This window comes from Eumetopias jubatus, unplaced genomic scaffold (genome assembly GCF_037043125.1).
Source record: "Eumetopias jubatus isolate StellerSeaLion01/CBP00866 unplaced genomic scaffold, mEumJub1_p1.0 scaffold_3, whole genome shotgun sequence".
NCBI classification, from domain to species: domain Eukaryota; kingdom Metazoa; phylum Chordata; class Mammalia; order Carnivora; family Otariidae; genus Eumetopias; species Eumetopias jubatus.
The window spans coordinates 135,325,297-135,350,760 of record NW_028274809.1 but is presented as its reverse complement, the minus strand read 5'-3'; the positions used below and the strand labels follow the sequence as shown (position 1 = coordinate 135,350,760).

The following is a 25,464-nucleotide window of genomic DNA, read 5'->3' as shown; positions in this document are numbered from 1 at the left end:
ACAAACCATAAGAGACTCTTAATCATAGGAAACAAACTGACGGTTGCTGGAGGGGAGAGGGGTGGAGGGATGGGGTAACTGGGTGATGGACATACATTTTTTAAAAAATGTAATAAATATAATGTTTTAAAAAAAGGAATTTTTAACACTCATCGAAATGGCAGTGGTTAAACCTTGGGCTACCCTTCCTGGGCACATCTGGGAGTGGAGGGCCAGACCGGAGCCACCCAGCCTCAGTTTCCAATTTATTTATTTTTCCTTGAGCATTTAAAAAATATTTATGTATGCCTCAGATATTATTTTAGCCAATATTTTATCTCAGTATTTAGAACAAAAATGCTATGATTTTACAAGAAACAGATTCTTTTCAACTATTTTTAATACAGCAAAATAAAGATTAAGAAAAGGGCTAAAAAAAGATGTGGCATATATATACAATGGAATATTATTCAGTCATAAATATGAATGAAATCTCACCATTTGCAGCAACATGGACGAATCTAGAGAGTAGAATGCTAAGTGAAATAAATCAGTCAGAGAAAGACAAATGCAATACGACTTCACTCATGTGGAATTTAAGAAACAAAACAAACAAGCAAAGGGAAAAAAGAGAGGCAAACCAAGAAACAGACTCTTAACTGTAGAGAACAAATTTGATGGTTACCAGAGAGGAGCGGGGTGGGGGAAGCGGGGGATTGGTGATGGGGATTAAGGAGCGCACTTGTGATGAGCCCTGGGTGTTGTATGGAAGTGTTGAATCACTATATTTTGCACCTGAAACTAACATTACACTGTATGTTAACTATACTGGAATTAAAATAAAATTTTAAAAAAGTATATTTATTAATTATGAGAAAAAAATAGTAACTCACAGTGGAGAAAACTGGCACAAACCATATAGCCAAGTGGTCAAGATTAACACCATCAGTAATAAGTCACACCACCTTCACACACCCCTGATCAGATGCACTAAGAAGGGCACACCACTTCTGTGGTATTCTTGCCAAAAATCCAGAACCTTGGTCTAATCATGAGAAATCAGGAACATCTAAATTGTGGGACATTCTACCAAATAGCTGACCACTATTCCTCAAAACTGTTAAGATCATGAAAGACAAAGGAAGACTAAGGAACTGTTCCAGATTAGAAGATACTAAGAAGGGGCACCTGGGTGGCTCAGTTAAGCGTCTGCCTTCGGCTCAGCTCATGATCCCGGGGTCCTGGGATCGAGCCCCACATCGGGTTCCCTGCTCTGCAGGAAGCCTGCTTCTCCCTCTCCCACTCCCGCTGCTTGTGTTCCTGCTCTCACTGTGTCTCTCTCTGTCAAATAAACAAATAAAATCTTAAAAAAAAAAAAAAAAAAGAGACAAAGAAGACTCCACAGTGAGATGTAATATGGGATCCTGGAATGGACCCTGGAAACATAAAATGATGACTGGGAAAACTGATGAAATCCAAAGTCCATAATGCAGTCAATACTGGTGTACCAAAATTAATGCCTTCGTTTTGATCACTGTGCAATGGCTATGTTACATGTTAGCATCAGGGGAAGCTCGGTAAAGGCATTAGATAGAACGCTGATGTTTTTGCAACATTTCTGAAAGTCTAAAAATAAGAAAACATTCTGAGGGAAAATTATTGTAACCTAATCAATCAATCGTGTGGATAGAATAATGACATTTTCAGACAAGCAAGGACTCGTGCACCTTTTATCAGGAGGCTACTGGTTGTCGTGCTCCCTCAAGAGGACAGACCAAAATGAAGACACGGGATGCAGGCAGCATGGAATTCAACGCTAGAGGGGAGCAAAGGAGTTTCCGGAACAAGAGCTACCTGTACAGCTGGGAGCAAGAGAACCAACGGTTCCCAGAAGGATGTCTCACTTACGTCTTTTGTCATAAAAGAAACTAATAGTTTGCCTTATCTGCTTGATTCTATCAGTGAGGTTTTCAGTTTTGACAGTTTAGGTTGTCTTATTGATAAGTATGTAGAAAACCAAGCAAGAAATAACACAAAGAAGGGCAATTATCAGCTCCCGGGGAAACAAAAGGTTGCATTGAAAAGAAATGTAACCATAGTGTTCTATAATGGCCCAGTTGTGAACAATTTTTCTTCATATTCATTACAGTGTACACACTAAATACTCATTTAACCAAAAGTCTATATTGGGACTATGGGGGAAGGGATATTAGGTGTGGGGGTGGAAACGGGGGGAGAGTGCAACAGAGTGCAAGTCTCGCCTTCCTGGGTAAGAAGAGAATAGGTTGTGTCTGAAGTTGAAAAAAATCAAGAAACAGCAACAGAAACATGGGGGAAAGAAGTAGGGAAAATATCAGAAGACACAGCAAAAACAGTTGTTTTTGGGGAGAAGGAATTAGGGGTTAGGGGGTGAGGCAGGGGACCACTGTTTTTCATTATAAGCCTCTACTTTTATTTCACTTCTTAAGCCAGATATCTGTATTCTTTTTATAAAAATGAAAACTACATTTCAAATAATAAGTAAGTTGAGAGCAACCAAAACAGCGTGGATAACCATGATCACTCCACGGTTAATTTAGGCGTGGAAAGCCAACTACTTGTAGGCTCCCGCCTTGTCCATTTGGCATTCCTTCCTGCTCTCCCTGATTCTTGGGGAAGGCTGATCGTCGGCCCCCGGGGGGCTCTCCCTTCCTTGGTGCTTCCTTGGCACCCATTTGTCAGAAAGGTTCACCACCCTCAGCCATGGAAGAGTTCTTTGGTGGCCACGCTGCCCTTCCGCGTGCCCCCTCCCTCCACACTCCTCGGGATCACTCTGGGCGGCGTCCTGTTCTCGGGCTCACGGAGCCCGTGAGCATCTTGAGGAGCTTCCAGGCAGAGAGCTGCTGTGAAAAACAACCACTAAAGAACAAGTCTTTTTTCCCCTTCCTTTTTTTTTTTTTTCTTTCTGACTTACCTTCAAGGGTTTCCCAGGACTGCCGGGTTCCCTAGAGCATCTTTGCAACAAAATGCTGCTGCTGTAGCAACTGACAGAAGAAACCCTGTCTTTAGCTCTGTCCTGCGTACCACAGGTGAGCATGGTGGTGCCATCGCCCCGGCTCTTCGCTCCTTTCTCCACCCACTCCCCTGTCGGGGCTTCATCAGGGATGGACGGCCCTTGCCAGGGGACGTCGAGCGTGGCGTGGCCACGTGACTTTCTTTGGCCAATGGGATGGGAGCAGATGCGACCCAAGCCAGGGTTGGCAATGTGCTCGCGCGCTGGGGCTTCCTCTCTCCCGCTTGTGCCAGCGCCATCAGAAGAACAAGCTTGGGCCAGTGCGCTAAGGACGAAGAGAGACACGTAGAGCCAAGCCACCAACGCGGTCCAGAGACCTGAAGTGAGAGACTCAGCCACTGCAGACTGAGTAGAGTGGACCAGCCGAGCCCAGTGCAGATCAGCCTCATCCCAGACGACGCAAAGCTCTGAGGGCAAATGCTTCCCGTTGCACTGAACTGATGTTTGTGGTTCCCCCCCCCCTTGACATTAGCTAACACAGGGCACCGAACGTTGGAAACTACCTGTCTACTGTTTTATATCAAGGTTTCATGGGGCGCCTGGGTGGCTCAGTCCGTTAAGCGACTGCCTTTGGCTCTTGTCATGATCCCAGGGTGCTGGGATCGAGCCCCACATCGGGCTCCCTGATCCACGGGGAGTCTGCTTCTCCCTCTCCCACTCCCCCTGCTTGGGCTTTCGCTCTTGCTGTCTGTCAAATAAATAAAATCTTTAAAAAAAAAAAGATTTCATATATCGGGGTGCCTGGGTAGCTCAGTCGGTTGAGCGTCTGCCTTCTGCTCAGGTCATGATCCCAGGGTCCTGAGAAGAGCCCCGGGTGCCCCTTGCTCATGCTCTCTCTCTCTCTCAAATAAACAAAATCTTAAAAAAAAAAAAATTCCTGTATGTAAAATAATGCTCAGGGATGGTATTCCAACTACGAGTCTGAGAAGTAGCCATTTTCACTGCACTGTCCCCCTCAGCACTCAGGGGTGCATATTCCCTTGATGTGACTGCATATGTGTTGGACTCTCTTGAGTATAAAGTGATAAAGCATATGCTTAAGTAAGGTAGAATCTCTTTTGCCATCTGCTACACCTTTCTGAGGTTATAACTTCTTTTCCTTAGCTTATAAATGATTAAAGACTCAAGCTATTTTCCTGTGTGAAGTTGTGTGAAAGTGCATGTTGGAATTCTTACATTCCTTGGTTTTCCACTTCATGGGCTCTAAGGGTGTCCTTGGCCACCAGACTCTTTCCCATCTTGGCGATGTTTAGTTGAGCTAACGCAAACCACACTGATTGATGGTGTGCTGCGAGCAGGTTTTAGTGAGGGGTGAGGATTGGGCAATGGGTTCTAGAAGCCAGAGATCCCAGAATGCATCCAAAGCAGAGACTCCTGTATGATGATCACAAGGTGGAGAGGAAGAAACCATCATGAAGCAGAGGGGGAAATGCACCTTGGTTAGGCAAGACCCACGGGCACCTAACCGCACTCACATCTGTAACAAAGCATTCCCAACTGTCCTGCAGTGTCAGCTTTTCTTGGAACAGGGCTGCCTGGGGTGGGGGTGGGGGGTGGAGACTTTGGGAGACTCCCCCAAAGCGTGGGGGTCTGGGGCTGTGGACGGGAGGAAAACCAGAGGAAGGACAGGTACACTTGGGGGCTGTAGTTCAGAACTAGTTTGGATTTAAGAAAAGAAATGGAATAATACATTTTCAGAATGCCAGCAGGAATAGCCAGGGCTAGTTTTCTGAATCGGGAATGAGGTTGTGCTGGATTTGCTCACCTAACAAAAGTCTCCTCCCAGGCCCAAGGCATTTTAAGTAGATGTCAGGGAGCACAGTATGAAGAACCAGAAGGGAGGGAAGCAGGAAAGACAAGGAGATCCCGGTCCAATGGGATCCCAGGTGGGATCAAGGTGAACAGTGCCCTCTGGGTGTCAATCTGGTGGACAGTGAAGATGTGAATTCTCAGGAGAATCCTCTCTCCTCTCCTGTTGCCCTAGGATGGCTCAGCTACTAGACAAAACGGAATGTGGTAGAAAGCCAGGGCTGAGTGGATTAGGACCGGCGAGATGGGCCAAGCGGGGCTGGCTCATGATGTGATGAGCTCAGGTTCACTTTTGGGAGGGATTGGTGTCCTATGCCATCTGGGGTAGGATGTGGCCATGAGTCAAGGCAGCTGACGGCTCTCAGGAGGTGGCTGTGGCATGGTTTGGGCCGGTGCTTCCCAAGGTAGTTTCTGTGAAACTCTAGTCTGAAGGATGAGAAGTGCTGTTGACTTGAACATTGGCTCCATGGTCCAACAGGCTTGGGAAATGCTAGGTTCAATGACATTGAACAGGTTTTTCCACTAGAGGATATCTCAGAGCCCTTAATATGATGATGGGAATAGCCAGTCCAAAAGACTGATCACAACCATGGAACCCTCTCCATACAAAACGTGACATTGAACTGGTGAGCTATGGACAACCATCACTTTCCAGCATGGGGGTTGGGCATCAACTGGGGGCCGGTACTCACAGGGAAAGGACCTGGCTCCTTGCGTGGGGGCACCATCTCCACCACTGTCAAGGCCCTCTGCACTGGCTAGGTCTACCTAGGTTTCAGGGTCAACAGGCAAATCAACTGAGGTTTGAGCCAGATTCTGCCCACCCTCCAGGGATCCCGGAGTGCTAACTAAACAAAAAAGAGCAGGGAGCGGTCCAATTAAAAGGTATCCAGGCACCCAGCAGGGAGGCTGGAACCCAGTGGACCCACAGATCTATGGTGTATTGACAGTTCCTCGAAAGACCAAGATCAAACCTCCAGGAGCCCTTCTCCACCAGCTGGAGACCTTGAGGCTCCTAGTGGCATGCCTTGGCTCTGGAGATGGTGGGGCAGCCACAGGGAGGACAAGCCCAGGGGGTCCAGCTCAGGTGATCTGGGTGAAATGCAGGTGTGGACAACTAAAAACTGAAGCTCTCTTCAACTCCCTCCCTGCTGGAGGCTCAGTGACTTCATTGGTCTTGGTTCTCCAGGTCTCTCATGGTGCTGATACCATTCAATCCGGGTGCTGGTGCAAAACCCCTCTTTCCTGAAGCACAAGTACAATGTTTTCTTGAAACAGAATGGTGGGGCACCTGGGTGGCTCAGTCGGTTGGGCATCTGCCTTCAGCTCGAGTCATGATCCCGGGGTCCTGGGATCGAGTACCGCGTCAGGCTCCCTGCTGGGCAGGGAGCCTGCTTCTCCCTCTGCCCGTGCCCCCTGCTCATGCTGTTGCTTGCTCTCTCTCTCTCAAACGAATTAAAAAAAAAAAAAATCTTAAAAAAAAAAGAAAGAAACAGAAGGATGGTAAGAATAAGGAATCACAAAAGCATTTATACCACAAAGTAATTGTACCAGGTAACTCCAATCAGGTCTCAGAAGGTCCAACTGACAAAGCATCTGAGCATACAGCTTTTTAATCTTTACCTTTTATTCTCTCTGATGTGCCTGCTCAGAAGCCCCAGGTTTTGGCCAGTCTTGCTTTAGGCCTGAACACCCTGGTGTGTTGATTAGTTGGTTCTGAGATGGTCTCTCCTGTGAGGGCAGTGGCAATGTGGTGTATTTAGAGCCTGGACCCTGGACACACGCAAAGCCAAATAAACACGTGAGGTTTTATTTGGATAAGAACAGAATTATTGTGTTTTGTTTCTTTAAAGATTATTGGAGAGAAAGAGCACAAGCAGGGAGAGCAGCAGAGGGAGAGGATGAAGCAGACTCCCCACTGAGCGGGGAGCCCGATGTGGGGCTTGATCCCAGGATTTATTAACCATCCTCACAACTGTATGTGCCAAGTGCCATGATTCTTAGTTTCTGGATAAGGAGAGGAGTTCAGCATCTTTCCCCGAATCCCAACACTGGTGAGCAGAAGTGGGTTCTAACTCAGCACTGCCGGTGGCCAAGCCAGGACAGCCCAGCTTCAGGTGCCAGCACGTGCACTCCCTGTGGCCTTGGGTGATCGCTTGTCTTTCTCTGTCAGCTTCTGCTGTAGAAGGAAGATGATAATCGCCGTCCGCAGAGTTCAGGGGATCATTGTGAGGATCCGATCATACAGTGAACGGAAAAGTGCTTTGAAATGGAATGAGTGTGCATGCAGGGCGTTAATAACACCCAGTCCTTTTCCTAGATACCAAACAACCCGGGCACCCCAAAGGTATCACTGTCTCCAGCTCATGCTTCACTACGGACTAGGAAAAGGAAAAAGGCCAAGAGGTGCAAGAAGACGTACATGGTTTCTAAAGTGCCCCAAGATGAACATTTCTTTTGCCTGTTGACCCCTGTACCAGGAGCCTGCAAGCCCACGGGAAGTTAGGGAAAAGACTCCACAAGTGCGAGGCTTTGAACTTAAGCCTTGGAAGAGCCAAGACCTCACCTTTGCCTTCTAGCCCCACCCAAACCTCCTAAAGGCTCCAGGCAACTAAAAATACTCTGGCCACCTGCTGCCCAGGAAGGCAGTAAATCATGGGGCCTCAAGCACCAGAATTCAGGCCAGGCCTGGCCTAACGTGGCCAATAGCAGCTAAGGCCCGACAGGTAAGTTCACTTCTTCCCAGACAGGCAGTTATCAATAGCTTGTCTACTGTTCAGGAGCTGCCGAGAGTGCCCCGGGGAAGTGGGGATGACGCTGAAGTGTTCTTGGGCCAGAGGTGCCAACTGGGTATGCAGTGATGAGAGAGGAGGTTGTCATGGGAGGAGTGGGGCTCCCAGGGAAAGGGTGTTGGCAATGGGCTTTATGATCTAGAATAAGGTCTCAAAATCCCGGATCACTCAACTGCTGTCCTATTACCCTGGGGCCACCAGATGGCACTGTTACAGGGAGCATGAAGGTCTGTAGTCTGATCTTAGGACAGGCATTGAATTTATGGAGACAGTTTAAATTGTGGGCGCTCCGGGGAATACCAGTGAGATCCGTTTCTTGCCTCCAGTTCTTTACTAATGAGATCCTACCCCCAGGTACCAAAATCAGTCCAATTCCCAACATGTAATAAGAAAAAAATGCCCCCAATTTTTTACTGTCAATACAGTAGCATGAATCAGAAATGAGAAGCCATCATCAACAAACACATTTGTGGGGAATAAGTACCATGCTATTCTGTAGTGTTGCTCAAATCTGAAAAAGCGGGGACCCCTGAGAGCGTGTCCTCTATTTTGTCACCCCTCCCCCTGGAAAACCACTGCATTATACAAGTTAACTGCTGTCACCTGATCACTTGGTCCAACCAGTGAAAAATACTAACAGGACAATACAAGACACAAAGTCAAATGATGAAATTGAGAGACTACTCAAGTGTAATGAATAGACTCAGAGGATCAGAAAGGTGCTTAGGCTAAATTTTTTAGATCATAAAAAAATGAACAAAATTGAATAACTTCCATAACTTGTAAGCTCCTGGGAATATGTCTAACACTGCTGGAAAAGGAAGAACACTGGGTCCTACCTCACTAAAATGCTGTGTGGCCTTGGGCAGTTAGCTAAGCCCTCTGAGCCTCCTTGTGTATAAACTGTACCTCTCCAAGGCCCCTTGACAGTGTAAGATTGTAGGACTCAGTGTGGCCCTGAGGCACCTGGGAGTTGTGATGATGGACACCAAAAATAACAATACAAGGCCACCCAGGGCTACTTAAGTGACACAGACAAGCGCTGTAAGAATTCAGAGTCCTTCCCTCTGACTCTCAGGGGACGGAGGGAAGGCTTCGAGAAGGGAAGGGATTAAACATGTAGGACATAATACCACAGCACGCTCAGCACACTTGATCCCTCCCTTGAAGAGCTGGGAGGTGGCCAATCAAATATTTTAAGATGTCAACTTGATCTGTGTTAACATAAGCATCTACGGAAACTAGTTTCCAAAAATAAATGATAACTGCTACCTCTCCACCTCTGTAAGGGCATGCATTTCTCGAGAATGGGGGCATGTTCTGGAATACTGTCCACAGCTGGTTTTACATGTACGTGTAGAACTTCTCCTTCTTGGATGATAAGTTTAGGGCAAGGGAGAAAGAGGAAGGAAGGGGTGTTAAAGTCCTACTTCAAATGTTAAAGTCTCCCCAAAATGTTAATACATGCACAGACAGGAGCTTGAGAACTAGAAACTAAATTTGTAATAGTGGTTCTTCCTGACGATTCTGGGGATAATTATTTTTTTTCTTTCTGCTTATCTGAATTTTCCATTTTTTGGCAATGCAAACGTATCAGTTGTGTAATACTTTTTATGCAAATACATTCAGGAAGGGCAATGCGTCAAGCCATTACAGTTATTAACACCTTAATACTAACTAATGGATGTGATTTGTTTCCTACAATGAAGTGGTGACAGGAAATGGATTTTGTTAGGTCTGGGGTCTGCGAGTGTCCAGCAGTGCTAAGTGTGGGGAGGGGGCGGAATGTGTAGAGACTCTAAAAGGGCAATGGGTAGACAAGCCTGGAGGTTAGTTCACATTATGCTTAGGCCTCCCAGGCCCTACCTAGTACCTCGAGGGCATTTAATTACAATTAAGGAGAGCAGCAGTTAACCTTCTTCATGCAAGGCTTTGCCCAATGATTCTCTGTATAAATTATTTATCCTTCCATTCAAACTCTAGCTTTCATAACAAACAAGAAAACGTTTGTGGCCTTAATAATGATTTTAAACTAAAGAAAAACAAAGGATTCTTCCCCAAACTTTTGGCATTTTGTCTTCCATCAAGCCAGTCTCTGACAAAGTGTTATTTTACACTTTCATACTGCAATCTGTAGACTTTTCCTGGAGCCCGGGTGCTAGTACTCCAGGAGCTGTAGAATTGACGTAATTAAATACAAGGAAACTATCATTTAGACCAGGTGGGATTGGTTATGCTGATTCTTTGCCTCAACGTTATCTGGAAAGGAAGAATTTGCAAAGGAAATTTACAGTGTAAACAATACTGGGGAGGGACGGACTGTTTGCAGGAATCTAGTTACCTATAATATAAGCCATTAGTAATCTACTGCAAATCATTTCATATGTTCATCAAAGCAGGCCTTCTATGGTTGGCTCCCAGGCAGCAAATGTGAAGGGATGGGGGGAGGGGACGGGGGGGTATTAAAGTAAGTGATCCCTAAGGTCCCAAGCAAAATTTAGACTTTTAAAATAAATTTTGAACTATCAGACTCCAAGTAGCTAGAGATACTGAGGCTTGATGGGGCAACATTGAAGGTAGTGACTTATTTAATTGAATCTCAGATACCATCAGTTATAAGATGCATCATACTTTGAAAGAAAAAGAAAAAGCACTGCCAACTAACTATGGCTCAGCAACTGTAAAACGCTAATTTTTTAAAAATATTAAAATATTGGTGACTAACATAATAAAAAAAAATAAATTTTAAAATATTAAAATATGGAGAAAAAAATCTATCTTAGGATCAATTAAATAGAGTATTGTACACCTTGTCCCCAACTCTCTCTGACGGGGAGGAGGGCTTCTATCTACCCTGATCTGTTAGACTTACACACCGGGACACCAATGTCTCCCCAACTCCCTTAATTGTGAAAACATTTCGATCTGTCCTTCTTTGGCAGCAGCGCATATCTGTACTCCAAGTTCCTGTCAAAGTCTATAATCCCCATTTCTCTCCCATTCAACACTCAGCAAAAATTCTGTTGAGAGACATCATGTTTTCAGGACTGCCTGCAGGATCGGCAGCCCATCTATTTTTCTCTACTCTGTTTACCCTTGGATTGAGCTAGTTCAGCAGAGAGCAGAGTACCGGAAACAACTAGGTAATCCCTCATGGAAAGGCTTTTAGACTCTCCGCCTGGCATCCTGCCTTCAGCCCGCATTGGGGACACCGTTAGAAACAGCCAGTTATCCTGGACCTGCAGTCAAGGACACAGTGTTCTCTTCATGGGGGCCCACTGAAGACAGTTTCCAGGTCTTCATACCAGGGATTTTTAAAAATAAACTTTTAAAATAGAGGTAGAACACATATAGAGAGAAGCATACCATTCATAAGCGTATAGCTGAATTATCACAAATTAAGACTACCACGCAAATGAGAAAAATAGATTACCAGCATCTCAGAAGTCCCCTCATGACTTTTTCCCCCATCACTACATCCAATCGTCTCCCCCAAAGGCAACCTTTACCCTGTTTTTTTTTTTTAAAGATTTTATTTATTTATTTGAGAGACAGAGAGAATGAGAGAGAAAGCACATGAGATGGGGGGAGGGTCAGAGGGAGAAGCAGACTCCCTGCTGAGCAGGGAGCCCGATGCGGGACTCCATCCAGGGACTCCAGGATCATGACCTGAGCCGAAGGCAGTCGCTTAACCAACTGAGCCACCCAGGCGCCCTACCCTGTTTTTTTTTTTTAAGATTTTATTTATTTATTTGACAGAGAGAGACACAGCGAGAGAGGCAACAGCTGGCAGAGAGGGAGAGGGAGAAGCTGGCTTCCCACTGAGCAGGGAGCCCGATGCGGGGCTTGATCCCAGGACCCTGGGACCATGACCTGAGCCGAAGGCAGACGCTTAACGACTGAGCCACCCAGGCGCCCCTTTTACCCTGTTTTCTAACTCCACAGTTTGACCTGTTTTTGGACCTTCTATAAATAAAATCCTACAATATATATTCTTTTAGTCTGGTTTCTTCCGTTTATCATTATGTCTGGAAAATTCATCCATGTTGTTATGAGTAACCTGGTTGTTAATTTTCATTGTATAGTAAGTAGTCCATTGTATATCTGTATCACAATATATTCATTTAGGTTGTTTCCAGTTTGGGATTATTAAGTGAATAATGCTGCCATTCTGGTGCACAAAACAAGCATTTCTGTAAGGTATACACCTAAAAGAGAGAGAGAGAGATTGAGAGAGAGCGTGAGCATGAACAGGGGGAGGGGCAAAAGGAGAGGGAGGGAGAGAATCCCAAGCAGACTCCCCACTGAGCCCCTACCCCTGCTTGTGCTCTCTCTCTCTCTCTCTCTCAGATGAATAAAAAAAAAAAAATCTGAAAAAAAAAAACACAAGTTAATCAAGTTTCTTTATTGCAGGACTTCTAAAGCCTTAATGTGATAATATAAGATTCCTCACACTTGTCTGACTATACTTATTCAATATTCAACAAATATCATTGTCAAGATACAGTGCAGAGAACAGAAATCACTCTAGGAGATTTGAGGATTTAGCCCAGGGAATTGGGTGCTTACAAAATTCACTGGGAGGCTGCAAGAGCAGATCCTTGGCTAAGCTTCTAGGAATGACTCCCAGATGCCCACAGAATGAACCCTCCCCCGAGGGAGGCAGTACCAAAGAGGTCACCACTGGAGCTACTCAGCCCACAAACACTTTATTCTTGTGCCCCAACTCCAACTGCCTCTCAGTACCTGGGAAATGGAACACAAATGCCAAAACCCCTCACGGGTCACCACAAAACAGCAATAATGATAATAATGATAATAAATAAATAAAAGAAAAAGGAAAAAAAAAAAGGAGGAAGAGTTGAAATGATATCCACGCTTTTACCCTCCGGATCTCTCAGAAGTATTTCTGAAAGGTGAAACCAATTTTGCATCCAGGACCACAGCCTCCATATCCTCTGCGGGATAAGACAACTAGAAGGAGGGGACGATGCAGACCGAGCTCGCAGAGCTACAGGATCCACCGTAACTCACCACGTGCCTGGCCTGTGTGCCAGACACTTTTCTAGGCAGAGGATACATCTGTGAGCTCAGATTTGAGTAAGAAAGGCATGTGCTGAACAAGTTCATGTAAGTGCCTGCCCCCCACCTCTGACAGACCTGATACAATTGCTTCCCCAAAACTGGTGTTTTATGAGACACAATGTGGTCATGCTTCCCTCCTGGTATTGGAGGTAAGTGCCAAATCTGTGTGCTTCACTTCTACCCATTACATACGACATTATGGCATGCGTTAACTTTAGGGTCATCTTATTATTTCCCACTCTTATTTTCCCTGGGTTCCTATTTCCCGATTTACTTTTTTGTCATATTGTGCAGTGTATTTCTGTAAGGCACCTCAATCTTCCTCCTTGAAACAGGACAGACATAAATCAATCACCTGTCTGTGTGTGAATCCCCCGAGCTCACCTGTGAGGAGTTAGCCCACTCACAGGGTTCTCCTACTAGCATTTTTGTTGGCTTCACAACTTGGACAAAATACAAATGTAAAACAGAAGCATTCATTTCATTTCTGGCTTCACTTTGGTAACCAAAAGACAAGTGAGAGGCTTAAAAGTTGAGGCAACAATACTTTCTTGGAATAAAAAATTAATAGGCTCTACAGTATTTTATGATAATTGGCTTTATTAATGCAGAACAATTAATGCTAGCCATAAAAACATATAATCAAACGGGTTATTATTACAAGTTAAAATTTATTCTCTGTTCCCCATATTGTAATTTAATTGAAGAAGAAAAAAAAAACTTGCCACCATACAATCAATTTGAAATAGGCTGTTTAGGAACAACAGTAGAAAAAGAAAGTGTACACAGGAATGCATTACATTTTGACCAACAAAAAGGTTTGACCCATTCTGGCTTATAAAGCAAGATACCAGTGTCTGTGATTTTGAAAATTCACTGAAACTTTTTCCCTGCACTGGTTCCTTTGTAATACATTTTCTTGAGTTCCACCCATGACTGCCACAGTAACAGCCCTGGCATCAGAACCCACACGCTATTGAAAAATACCAGATAGACCCCAAAGTAGAGCCAGTTGTCGGTGTTGAGGTTGGGGCTTCCCATAAGCCAGTCTGGGAAGAAGGTCATCCACCCGCCATACAATTCACACACGCACAGGGTAATCTGTATGAAATGCCTGTTAGAGAGAGAGAAACAAGAGCTCAGCGCAGCTGGGCACCCTGAATCCTGAAATCTTGTCTTAGATGTCAGCATTAACACAGTCTTCCACAGCAGAAGACCTCTCTGAAGTCAGACCTCAGGTTTTGCACAGCGCTCCGTTGATGGGGCAAGTCAATCTGATTAGTGGAAGATCCATACATCCTCTGGAGAAGCAATACTGCCCTTTCTAGAAGATTATTCTCAGAGTTAAGTAAGGTCTCCCAGGTATCCTGTTCTAGTCCTAGGAAGATTTACTGAGGTCACACCTCACCCACCAAAAGAGACTGAGATGCGAATCTTGCTACAAGCCACAATTTTACCTGCTGGGTAAATTGAGGATTTAGGATTTCCCCCCAGGTAAATTTACCTGGGGGTAAAACTACCCCCTCCGGAAAAGGGGATAGTAAGAACTGTACCTTCCTCAAAGAATACAGTGGGCAGTGAGTCTACAACGAAGGTCATGGAGCCAAAGTTATATCAAGATGCCAAGAAGAAATTTAATTTTTCCTGCTAACTATCTAAGTAAAATTGGGTGGGGAAAGGTGGATTAAATGACCTTGGAGGTTCCATTCAAAGCTGAAATCTTGTGATTAAACTTTAAAAATGACTTCTTCAATTCAAGATGCTAGAAAATGGAATGCGATTGTGCCTACTTGACATTGTTTTTGGGAATCATCCCCCGGAGAGCATTCTATTTGCCCCAGGTCACTGTGTCCCAGCGAAGGAGAGGAAGGGAAAGGGTAGGAGGGAGGGTAGAGAGTTCCACGTCTCCGAGTCTGACTGACGCCAGGCAGTTAATCTTCCATCGCCCCGTCCCCTTCCCCTCCCCTCTCTTCTGCCTTCTTCACATCCTCCATAACCTGCTTCGGGAAGGATTTATCTTGCATGTCTAACTCCAAATTACATAAGAAAATTTACTTGCTGTAAAGTGGAACACAAGTTTTCTAGAGTGATTTGCATGGGGGATGAGGAGGAAGGATGGAAGTATGACCCTTTTATTCTCCAAAATATTGCTGAACAATCATCCAATGCCGTTCACACTTTCTTGCCCTATACAGGGACTAGGTGGTTCCTACAACCATATTTCTCATAATTTTTATTTTGAACAATCTGAAATTATCTGGTGGCACCACGATTCTCACCTAACAGAACAATTTTCATTTCTACCCTACTTTTCATCTCACAAATAAATGTGGTCGTCATCTACTCCAAACGCCACACGGGCATTGGCACAGCTCATGTGTGTCCTCTCTTCCGCAGGCCAGGAGGAGGGCACTTACCGGTAATATTTCTCTTTGACTATGGCATAAATGAGGACTAATGCCAGAGACCCATCCAGGACCACAGTCAGAATTTCCAAAGACACAATGGTTGGGTCAAAATAAAGCCATCTTGCGTCAGCTTTGCCATATTCTTTCCCTACAAGTGAAATACATTTTGTTACTCATCTGGCAACCATTTTTATGACAGTCAGTGGAAATGACCTTTTTTTTCCCCTAAGGAGGAGAAAAAAAGAACTGTCGCCCCCCCATTCTTCATAATGCCTTCACAGAACACAGAAGGACTGACGCTAAAACCCATTTGCTGTGTGACACGAGTAGTAATAATGACGTCACGTGACATTTGTAAAAAGGATTTTGGTTCCCAAAGCACTTTCACACATGCATCCTCTTCGCCCCCGCCCTTTTCACTATAAGCAGAATTCTAAATTAATTCAGCTCGGTCAGATTTTACAAAGACGATCCTTAATAATTATCTTGGTAAGCGCGTTACAATTCCTTACTTCAAAATTGCTATGTAAAGTCTGTAGGTATAATCTAGACGTGGGAAAATTTTTATCAAGGAAACGTTTATTTAAAAAAGTGTCTATTAATAATTGAAGAGAAACTGAGTGCCGAGGGGATGGTGGGGGGCATGGTAACGACACAGCCTGGACTACGGAAGGGGTCCCGGATGGACAGGGGTGGGGGGGGCATTTCAGTGCAGACAGGAGTCACTAAGAACAGCCACCACAGAAGCCTCCGCTCTGGTCAGCAGGGAGTGGCTGTGCCCTAAGAACTCTTTCCAGACCCTATTATCAGGATGGTTTCTTCTAGAAAGAATGGAGTGAGAAAGTCATTTTAGAGCTGGACTGAGTCATGCACTGGGGGAATCCTCCCTCCCTCCCCCCCTTCCTTCCTTCGTTCTCTTTTTTCCTCCCTCCCTCCCTCTGTCCTCTCTCTCTCTGTTAATTTATGAAAGTAATACATGCTGCTCATAAGATCTCAAATGATCAGAGTGAAAAAATGAAAGTCCCACCTCTTCTCGCTTTGATACTGTTCTCACATTACTTAGAAAAGGCATGAATGATCAAATATCAGCTACATTATCTGATGGGTCGGAGCAGCAGGACAAAGCTCTTGTCTCTATTAATGGCCCAAGTGATGATCCCTCGGGGCCAGGGACAAAGGGTTCTAATGAAGGCTGTCCTGGCAGAAAGAAAGGCCAATAAACAGGATTAGCCATTTAATGAGATAATACACAGACACATGCTGAGCAGAGACTCTGAAAGGCCAGACACCACAGACGGGCCAGGCAGAGCTGCCCTGTCTGTCCCGGGCCGACGGCCAGCCAGGAGCTAACTGGAAAACAACATAATAGTGAAAGTAAGTTTTTCCTCTAAATCTAAACATATAAACGGGGGCGCCTGGGTGGCTCAGTCCGTTAAGCGTCTGCCTTCGGCTCAGGTCGTGATCCCGGGGTCCTGGGATCGAGCCCCCACATGGGGCTCCCTGCTCAGCGGGGAATCTCCCTCTCCCTCGGCCCCTCACACCGCTTGTACTCTCTCTCTCTCAAATAAATAAATAAAACCTTAAAAAAAAATAAACTTATATGCAACATCTGAAATGTTCCCTCTAGTGCACCCAAAATCTAAGGAATTATCAGTAATGTAAAATTTCAGTGCTTTAGGAACTAAGAGATCAGTGGGTGTTTAGACATGCAAAAATAACCCCATTCATTCATTCTTTAATTCAGCAAAGCCTCCGGAGCACAGGAAGGCTCTGTGCTGGGCCTGGGGAATGCAGTCTTAACTAGGACGGGGGACACAGGCAACCCCCTAGGGGCTCCCTTTCTGAGGTCAAACTGCACAGTAAGTGACGGTAACTGAACGTGGGACGTGGAGAAAGAGACACTTGGGCCAGGTGAGGGAGGTGAGGTGTGTTCACTTCCTCCTTCCCGCTGTTGGTGGGGAGGGACCCCCAGCCTCGGGTTATGGGGGTGGCCACACACAACAGGTGGCACTGGACAGACGAGGCTGATGGCAATTTACAAGTCACATACACTCACAGCCTGGAGAAAGGGCACTGCGCGCCACCGGGCTGCACTCAGAACCGGAGCGAACCGGGAAGGGCCCCGCAGGAGGCAGGCTCCGCAGCAATGAGGCAGGGGCGGCCCCTGGTTCCTGCGGCAGGAACGGGCTTCTTCCAGTAATCCGGGGGGCTGTCAAGGAACTGAAGCCTGCTCCTGAGGGATCTGCGGGCACCGTGCCTGGTCCTTGGGACAAGGAGGGTCGTTTGGGCTCATAGGAGGAAGCAAAAGTGCGGAGGGGCCATGTGAGGCCCTCTGGATTTTATCAGCTGTCAATACATAATATTGGATCTTAATTTCAGGCCTTATACCACAAAAGGTGACCCCTGCACAGGGCGAAGGAGAGGGTGTTTCAGGGAGGAGCATGCCCAAGGCACAGGCCTGGAGTGAAGAGAGCAAAGTATGGCTGAAATCCTGTTTAACTCAGCAGAGCTGAAGGGGAGAGAGAGAGAGAGAGAGAGAGAGAGGGAGAGAGAGAGAGAGAGAGAGAGAGAGAGAGAGAGTGTGTGTGTGTGTGTGTGTGTGTGTGTGTCTGCCTGCCTCAGCACAGCTGAAGGAGCCTGTGTGTGTGGGGGGGGGGGGGTCGAGGTGAATGCCCCAGAGGAAGGCGGTCCCAGTGCATCAAGCCTCTGGTATCGTCTCCTCTCCTGCTCAAGTCTGGCCATTTCTCTGCTGGGTAAACACCTACATAGCAAAGGGCAAACAGAGCATTCAAAAGCCTAATGATAGGATAGATGCCATTTATTTTGCGACTGATGCCAGGCTCAGGCAGAGGTTTAGACGGAAAGATGCACTGAGGGCTGGAGTAGGATCCCAGTCCCTGAGTCATGGCTGGGCCCTTCACCCCTAGAGCGGAGATTAGGAGAGGGTGAGGGGTGACAAAGACCGTCTTCTTGACCCAGCTTGAGTCAGGCTCCTCCGAGCCCTCTCCTTGACAAGGCCTCCACCTAGTGCTCTGTCCTTGGCCCACTTAGTCCGGTTCCAGCAAGAATCCTGCTGAGTCAGTGTAGCAAAAGTCCTCCATTCTTGGTATTTGCTCACTCACCCCCCCCCGACAGTTTTACTGAGATGTAATTGACATCTAGCATTGTATGACTTTAACATGTGCGTCACGATGACTCGGCTTACGTACATCAGGAAATGATTAAAATGCGTTCATTGAACATACATTCTTCATATAGAGACAAAAAATAAGAAAAGACAGTGTGTTCTTCCTTTTGATGAGAACTCTCCGGATCCATTCTCTGGATAACTTACAGCAGTGGTAACTAGAGTCATTATATTGTGCATTATACCCTCCACTTACCTATCTTGGAACTGCAAGTTTGTACTTAGTCCTTTATCCGATTCCCTCAGTCTCCACCCCCCCACCTCTGGGAACCACAAATCTGATCTCTTTTTCTATGAGTTTTTTTTTTTTAATTAAGATTCCACATAGAAGTGAAATCATACAGTATCTGTCTTTGTCTGGCTTGTTTCACTTAGCCTAATGCCCTCAAGGTCCAACCATGTTGTCACAATGGCAGAATTTCTTGCTTTTTTTATGGTTAAATAGTATTCCATTGTGCCCATGCGTGTGTACATACACATGCACAAACACCCCAAACTTCTTTATCCATTCACCCACCGATGGACACTTAGGTTGCTTCCATGCGTTGGCTATCATGAATAATGCTACCATGAACATGGGGGTGCAGATACCTGATTACTCTTGATACCTGATCAAATTCCTCATCCCCCACCCTCTATATCATATCCTATCATCCTGGCCTGCCTGCAGCAAGATTCCTGCTGAGTCGGTCTATTGAAAGTCTCCACTCTTGATGTTTCTTCTTAGTAATTTTCCAGCCACTGACCCCACTAGCTTCTTGGCCATAAAGCTCCACCTGTCCTTGTTGCATCTGGACTTGAGCCCGATCTCGCTTCCCTACTGCAAGACTCCACCGTAGGGGTACCTCCTGAATAAATTCTTCTTTATCATCTTGAACAAGTGTCATGAATAATTCCTCTTTAACAGGGTCCATGTGATGTTTATAGCGCAGCTCTACATCCTGGTGAATCAAAGGACAGTCCGCAGATCAACATCTGGAAGGCTTTACCATAGACGCTCTGAATCAGAATCTGTATTTTAACAAGTGTCCAAGGCAAGCTGGTGCACTTTAAAGTCCGAGAAGAACTACTTTACATTATCTACTGGATTTTCATTTTCTCAAGAATAAAGGGCACCACCATTAAATGAGTTTTTACTTTTTTTAAGGCCAAAAAATGTAAACTGAAGATGACTGATAAAGATCATGTTAGACATTTGCATTTCATGGGACTGGGCCAAAGCTGGGTCGTTCACTTTCTCTGATGCCAGGCCAGGCAGCCAGGGTGGAGGGCAATGACTTAGGCTGCGTCCTCCAGCCCCTGGGCTTCCCCACAACTCTCAGGCACAGTTTAATCCGGCCCACTCATCACATCACACACACGAATGTGCATAGCAACACCTCCCTCCTGAGGTGGGGGCTCAGGCTCCCTGAGCTACCCCTGGCTGGGACCTGACAGGCATCAAAGACAACACACATTTTGCTTTGAGAAGCACTAACGATAGCTGCCTGGATTCTCTCGAAGTTCCCTAACTCTAGTGATGAACAGCAGTCTGGACATAGGTCCTGGCCGAAGGACCTGATTTCAGAATTATGGAAGAAATGAGATAAACAATGCAGAATTTCTGATGCAAAGTCTCAAAGAAGTTACCTTGCATCAGGCAATTCTATAATGGTGGTGAAGGATCCTGTTGTTGCCTGGCTCATTTGTTTGTCAAATTTGACACAGTACGGGGGAGGAAGTCGATAACTAACTGATGGAAAGTTGACTGATTTACAGCAGCATGAAGAAGGTAGGCAAAACTAGTTAACACCTCTGCAGAACCAGAGGAGCTTTGGAAATTATCTTCAGGACTACACACACACACACACACACACACACACACACACACACACACGCATATACACACACATATACAGACCTCGTATGTATATATGATAAAGTGAAGGTTGATGTTAAAAGTATGGAAAAGCACCCAGTTTAAATACTGCAAACTCTTCAATCTGCAGTATAAACATATTTTTTAATACACAGCTTTATTGAGATATAAATCACGCATCATACAATTCACCCATTTAAAGTGTACAGTTCAGTGGGTTTTAGTATATTCACAGATTCGAATCATCACAATGAAATTTTAGAACATTTCATTAACTCCCCAAAAGAAACCCAAACCCCTCACTCTCCATCCCCCTCCTCTGTCCTCCCTCTCTAGTCCTAGGCAACCACAAATCTATCATCTGTCTCTAGAGATTCACCTATTCTGGACATTTCATATAAATGAAATCACACCATTTGTGCGACAGGGACTCATTTAATTGACAGCCATACTTGCAATTAATCTCCTCAAACATTCCAAATGCAAACATTTTAAAATTACTTACACAATGAAGCAATCAAGCCTTCGGAATCCGCAACGTTTCCTACAAAAGACAAGTAGACAAAAGGGCCTTCCTGGAGAGAAGAAAATGAAATCAGGCTCTAATTTAGCATCACAGCCACAGGATGGCACCGCAGATGCGTGGCAGCGTCCCCAGGAGCCCACATCCTGGTTCGCACCCTCTGCACCTCCACGACCCCGTGGGGTGTGAGCCTGGAGCCAGACCCCGCCCCCCGACCTTGCAAAAAGATATGTCCAAAGGGAATGTTTATCTAATAAATGCTGTTTTTCAATGATTGGCATGATAAAAATCAGAAGTGTGTTCTTATGGGGAAAAATACATTGAAAATTATGCACAAGGAAAGAGCTTAAATGTTATATTAAATAGGCTAAATTCTGGATTATTCCAGTGATTTTACACCTTTGAGAAGTGCCTCACAGCAGTTCATTTTGTCTCGCCTCAAAAAACAGCCAGGATCTCTCTTAACAAAAGTGGCATTTACATATCTATGTCGGAGTTAAACTAGTTCTTTTTCCTGCATAAGGGCAAATTTAGGAAAATTAAAATCCTTACAGACTACATTTTAAATTTTAGGTAATGAAAGATCTGCAGTTACACTGAGTACTTTCCTATCACTGAAGTGCTTCTTTGCTTAAATTCAAAACTAATTAATTAGAATTCACTGGGGTATCTAATTGTCATGTTGCTCCTTTGAACACATTTTATTGCTGGTCACTAAAACTTCTTTTCCCACTTCTTTTTACCAATGCAGTTGCTTATATGACATTAAAATGATGTCTCTGCCTAATCCCTGCTCACTTACAGTACTACTTCCCAGAGGTTATCACTTAGAGCTGCGTTTAGTTCTGGGGATTATCATCCTAACTCACAATATACTTACACTGCTATTTCTTTAGATATTCTCAACTGACTGCCAATCCTGAAAAATTACGATTTAACTTATGTCTCCCCTCTGCATCTCCACTTTTTACAGTTTTTTGATAGTGTAGGGGAGGAAAAACTTCCTGCTGCCCTCTGACTCTGTAGCTGGCCTAAGAATTAACTGACATGACAGACTAACAGGAGGAAAGCACACGCATTTTATTCACTATTTTTACATGTACATGGGAGTCCTTAAAAGGAAAACAAAGACCCAAAGAAGCTGTTAGGCCCAAAAGCTTGTATACTTTGTTTTACACAAAGAATGATAAATTACGGAGATGTGACAACACAAAGGGGCATGGACTAGGGGACAGTAAATTGTGGGAAAGTGACTAAGAAATATACGAGGGAAAGCAGTGGAAGGGTTATTTTAGTAGGTTTGTTCATATAGGTCCATTTCAGCATTGACTCCCAGGCTCCGGTGATAACGTTCTTCTCTTCCTGGTGCAGGGAGGGCACCGTTCTCATGGGAAATTTAATGACCTGATTTTAGGTAGAAAGGAGCAGGTCAGAGAGGCCTTCCTACATCTGCTTTTTTCCAAATGCCTTCAGCTCATAACCATCAATATGCCAAAATGTCATAGTTTAGAGTGGCATGTCCTGAACCACTCCCCCTTTTTTAAAGATTTATTTTATTTATTTGAGAGAGAGAGAGAGAGAGACAGACAGAGAGAACACGTATGTGTGGGAGGGTAGGGGGGTAGGGAGAGGATCACACGCAGACTCCCTGCTAAGCATGGAGCCTGACGATGCAGGGCTTGATCTCACAACACTGAGAACATGACCTGACCTAAAACCGGTTGCTTAATCGACTGAGCCACCCAGCTACCCCTGAACCCTTTCAAACAGCTATATTATACTCTTTAATTCTTCCATTTGTTACCAAATTTGTAACTTAGGTAGTAAACTTAAAAACCTCAGCTTCCTCATTCATCAGTGTTGCCCAGCATCTGGACTTCCCAGTGTACAAGATGAGGACACTAGCCCCGGCCATGCTTTCTTCCTCTCCTCCCCATTTCCAACACTCAACTTCTGTCTGCTTTGCTTGTACATTGCTGAGATTGATTACATTTCCATTCTTGTTCTGTAAACATATTTGTCTTCCTATTTTATGTGAATTCTGAAAGCTGAAAATCAGCAGCATTTACAATATGGTGATTAGGTAAATGTCATTCACTGCAAAGGGCCACAACTTCTTTCTCTACAGATCTAGTACTTTGACTCCTGTGTCATTTAAGAAGAATGTGGCAGCTGGAATATCCTTTATTAGACTCATAAATTTCTCAAAATCATGCTGTATTTTAGTTTGCTACATATTTGGGCCATGACTTTCTTATAAAATATTTTTGTTTATGTTAGTTTATAACTGCCTTTCTTTTTCTCTTATTGAGAGAAGAAACCTGACTTTCTCCCCATCTCATTAATGTCGTCCAGCTTCTTATACACGCTCATCTCTGCTAAACAGAAGCTTTAAAGTTGGTTTGTTCTGTCTTTTCTTGACACTTTGTAAGTTACTTACTTGGTAAATGTGGTTTACCTAAGAGTATATGTAAAAATTATATTCTTGGGGCGCCTGGGTGGCTCAGTCAGTTGAGCGGCTGCCTTCAGCTCAGGTCATGATCCCAGGGTCCTGGGATTGAGCCCCGCATCGGGCTCCCTGCTCGGTGGGGAGCCTGCTTCTCCCTCTCCCTCTGCCTGCCTCTCTGCCTACTTGCTCTCTCTCTGTATCTCTCTGCCAAATAAATAAATAAAATCTTAAAAAAAAATAATATTCTTTAAGGGAGATTTTAAAAAATTACAAGGAGATAAACAGCAATGTTTTAAAATAAGAAGTATTCCCCATCCACTGTGTAACACTTTATTTTCACCAATCAATTTTTTATTTTTAGCAGAGACATAGCAGGAAATCCACACCACTTCCCTGGCTTGGCCTGAGGACTTTCTAGACAAAACACATCCACTGGCCTGGCCAGTAGGAGCAATAAGGCTGGGCTGAATTTGATCCTCTGTAGGTCTCATTCCATCTATCTGTTAAGATGAAGGACCGCCTAAAATTAGATTGCGGATCTCATCCTAAAACTAGACATGACTTCCACTAGCAATCTCTTCAACTGAAGCCATTAGCAAAACCTGGACTCTGACATTAGGTCCGGGACCTTTCCTCAGAAGCAACTCTGTGGGTAAGAGCAAGATGGGGGTCTGGCAATCTATAACATGCAGGGACCTAGGAGTATATGACAAATTTTGTCCCTTTTATATCTACCTCTTCAAGTTCTACTCCTTTTTCAAATGCCAGTTCAAACCCTCCTTCCTCTAAGAAATCTTCCCAACCTCCTCGTGATAATTCCTCATTCTACTGTGTTACTAAATTTTGTGCTTCTATAATCAACTGTCTGCTGGTTATCAATCTCTAGTTCCCATTAGATCATACACCTTTGGAGTCTGGAATGCTGTCTTATCTCAGAATCTTCAAGAACCCAGGATGATATTTTGTGTTCAGTGTTTACTAACCTTGAATTAATGACAAGTTCCCATTATGAATTACTTAGAAAGATACCGAGGGGCTTTTAGAAGGCACTTCTTTTTTTTTTTTTTTTTAAAGATTTTATTTATTTATTTGACAGAGAGAGACACAGCGAGAGCAGGAACACAAGCAGGGGGAGTGGGAGAGGGAGAAGCAGGTCTCCCGCCGAGCAGGGAGCCTGATGTGGGACTCGATCCCAGGACCCTAGGATCATGACCCGAGCCGAAGGCAGACGCTTAACGACTGAGCCACCCAGGCGCCCAGAAGGCACTTCTTACTATATTAATGTCTCAAATGTAATGGCAGTATACAGATGACTCTCGAACAACACAGGGGTTAGGGGCACCAACCCCTGTGCAGTCAAAAATCCACATATAAGTTTTGACTCCCCAAAAACTTAACTACCAATAGCCTACTACTGACCAGAAGCCTTACTGAAAACATACAATCAATTAACATAGTTTGTGTGCTATATGTATTATATACTGTATTCTTACAATAAAGTGAGCTAGAGAAAATTATTAAGAAAATCATAAGGAAAATACACCTACAGTACTGTACTATATTTATCAAAACAATCCATGTATAAGCAGACCAGTGCAGTGCAACCCATGATGTTCAAGGGTCAACTGTAATATACGTAAAGTATAATAAATATATTCATGCCTCCACATGCTGATCAGATGCTGCCTCCTCCAGGAAGCAAGGCTTCACTGATTCTCTTGATGGGAAGTAGGTGCGTTTCCTACATAGAAGAACTCTGCTTACTTGTCCCCTCCTCCAAACCATCAGTTCCTTTAAGGCAAAGTCTTTGTCTTTTATCTCTGTATTCCAAATGCCTGATAGATGGTACATGCTAATAAATGTTTACTAAAGGAATAAGAAATAAAAGAAGGGAGAGGGTAGTGAAGGATAAGAGAGTTAAACAACAACAACAGCAAACACCCAATTAACCCATTTAGAAAATGGGCAAAGGAAATGAAGAAACATTTCAGGAAAGAGGGTCTACAGACGGCAAGCAAACACATGAGAAGATGTTCCACATCATTAGCAGGCAGGGAAATGCCAATAAAAACCACAATGAGTTAGTACTCCACACCTATCAGAACGCATAAAATAAAAAAAAATAGTGACCACAACAAATGCCGATAAGGATGTGGATCACTCACGTGTTTCTGGTGGGATGAAAACGGTACCATTCTGGAAAATGAGGCTGGCAGTTTATTCTAAAACTAAATATGCAATTACTATGGGATCCAACAGTTGCACTCTTGGGCACCTGTCCCAGAAAAATAAAAGCTTATGTTCACACAAAAACAAGCACAC

At 44.5% G+C, this 25,464-nt stretch overlaps 1 protein-coding gene across 1 annotated transcript in view; it reads right to left on the bottom strand.

The window, feature by feature from the left end:
• Nucleotides 1-13,370: 13,370 nt before the first annotated feature.
• The window catches only part of EBPL (EBP like), a 30,996-nt gene continuing 18,902 nt past the window's right edge, over nucleotides 13,371-25,464 (bottom strand). Inside the window, exons 2-4 of the mRNA XM_028105830.1 lie at nucleotides 20,676-20,745; nucleotides 15,135-15,273; nucleotides 13,371-13,831 (exon numbers count right to left, since the gene is read on the bottom strand). Of these exons, the coding sequence (XP_027961631.1) occupies nucleotides 13,591-13,831; nucleotides 15,135-15,273; nucleotides 20,676-20,745 (450 nt within the window). The 3' untranslated portion in view covers nucleotides 13,371-13,590. The remainder of the gene's footprint in view (nucleotides 13,832-15,134; nucleotides 15,274-20,675; nucleotides 20,746-25,464) is intronic.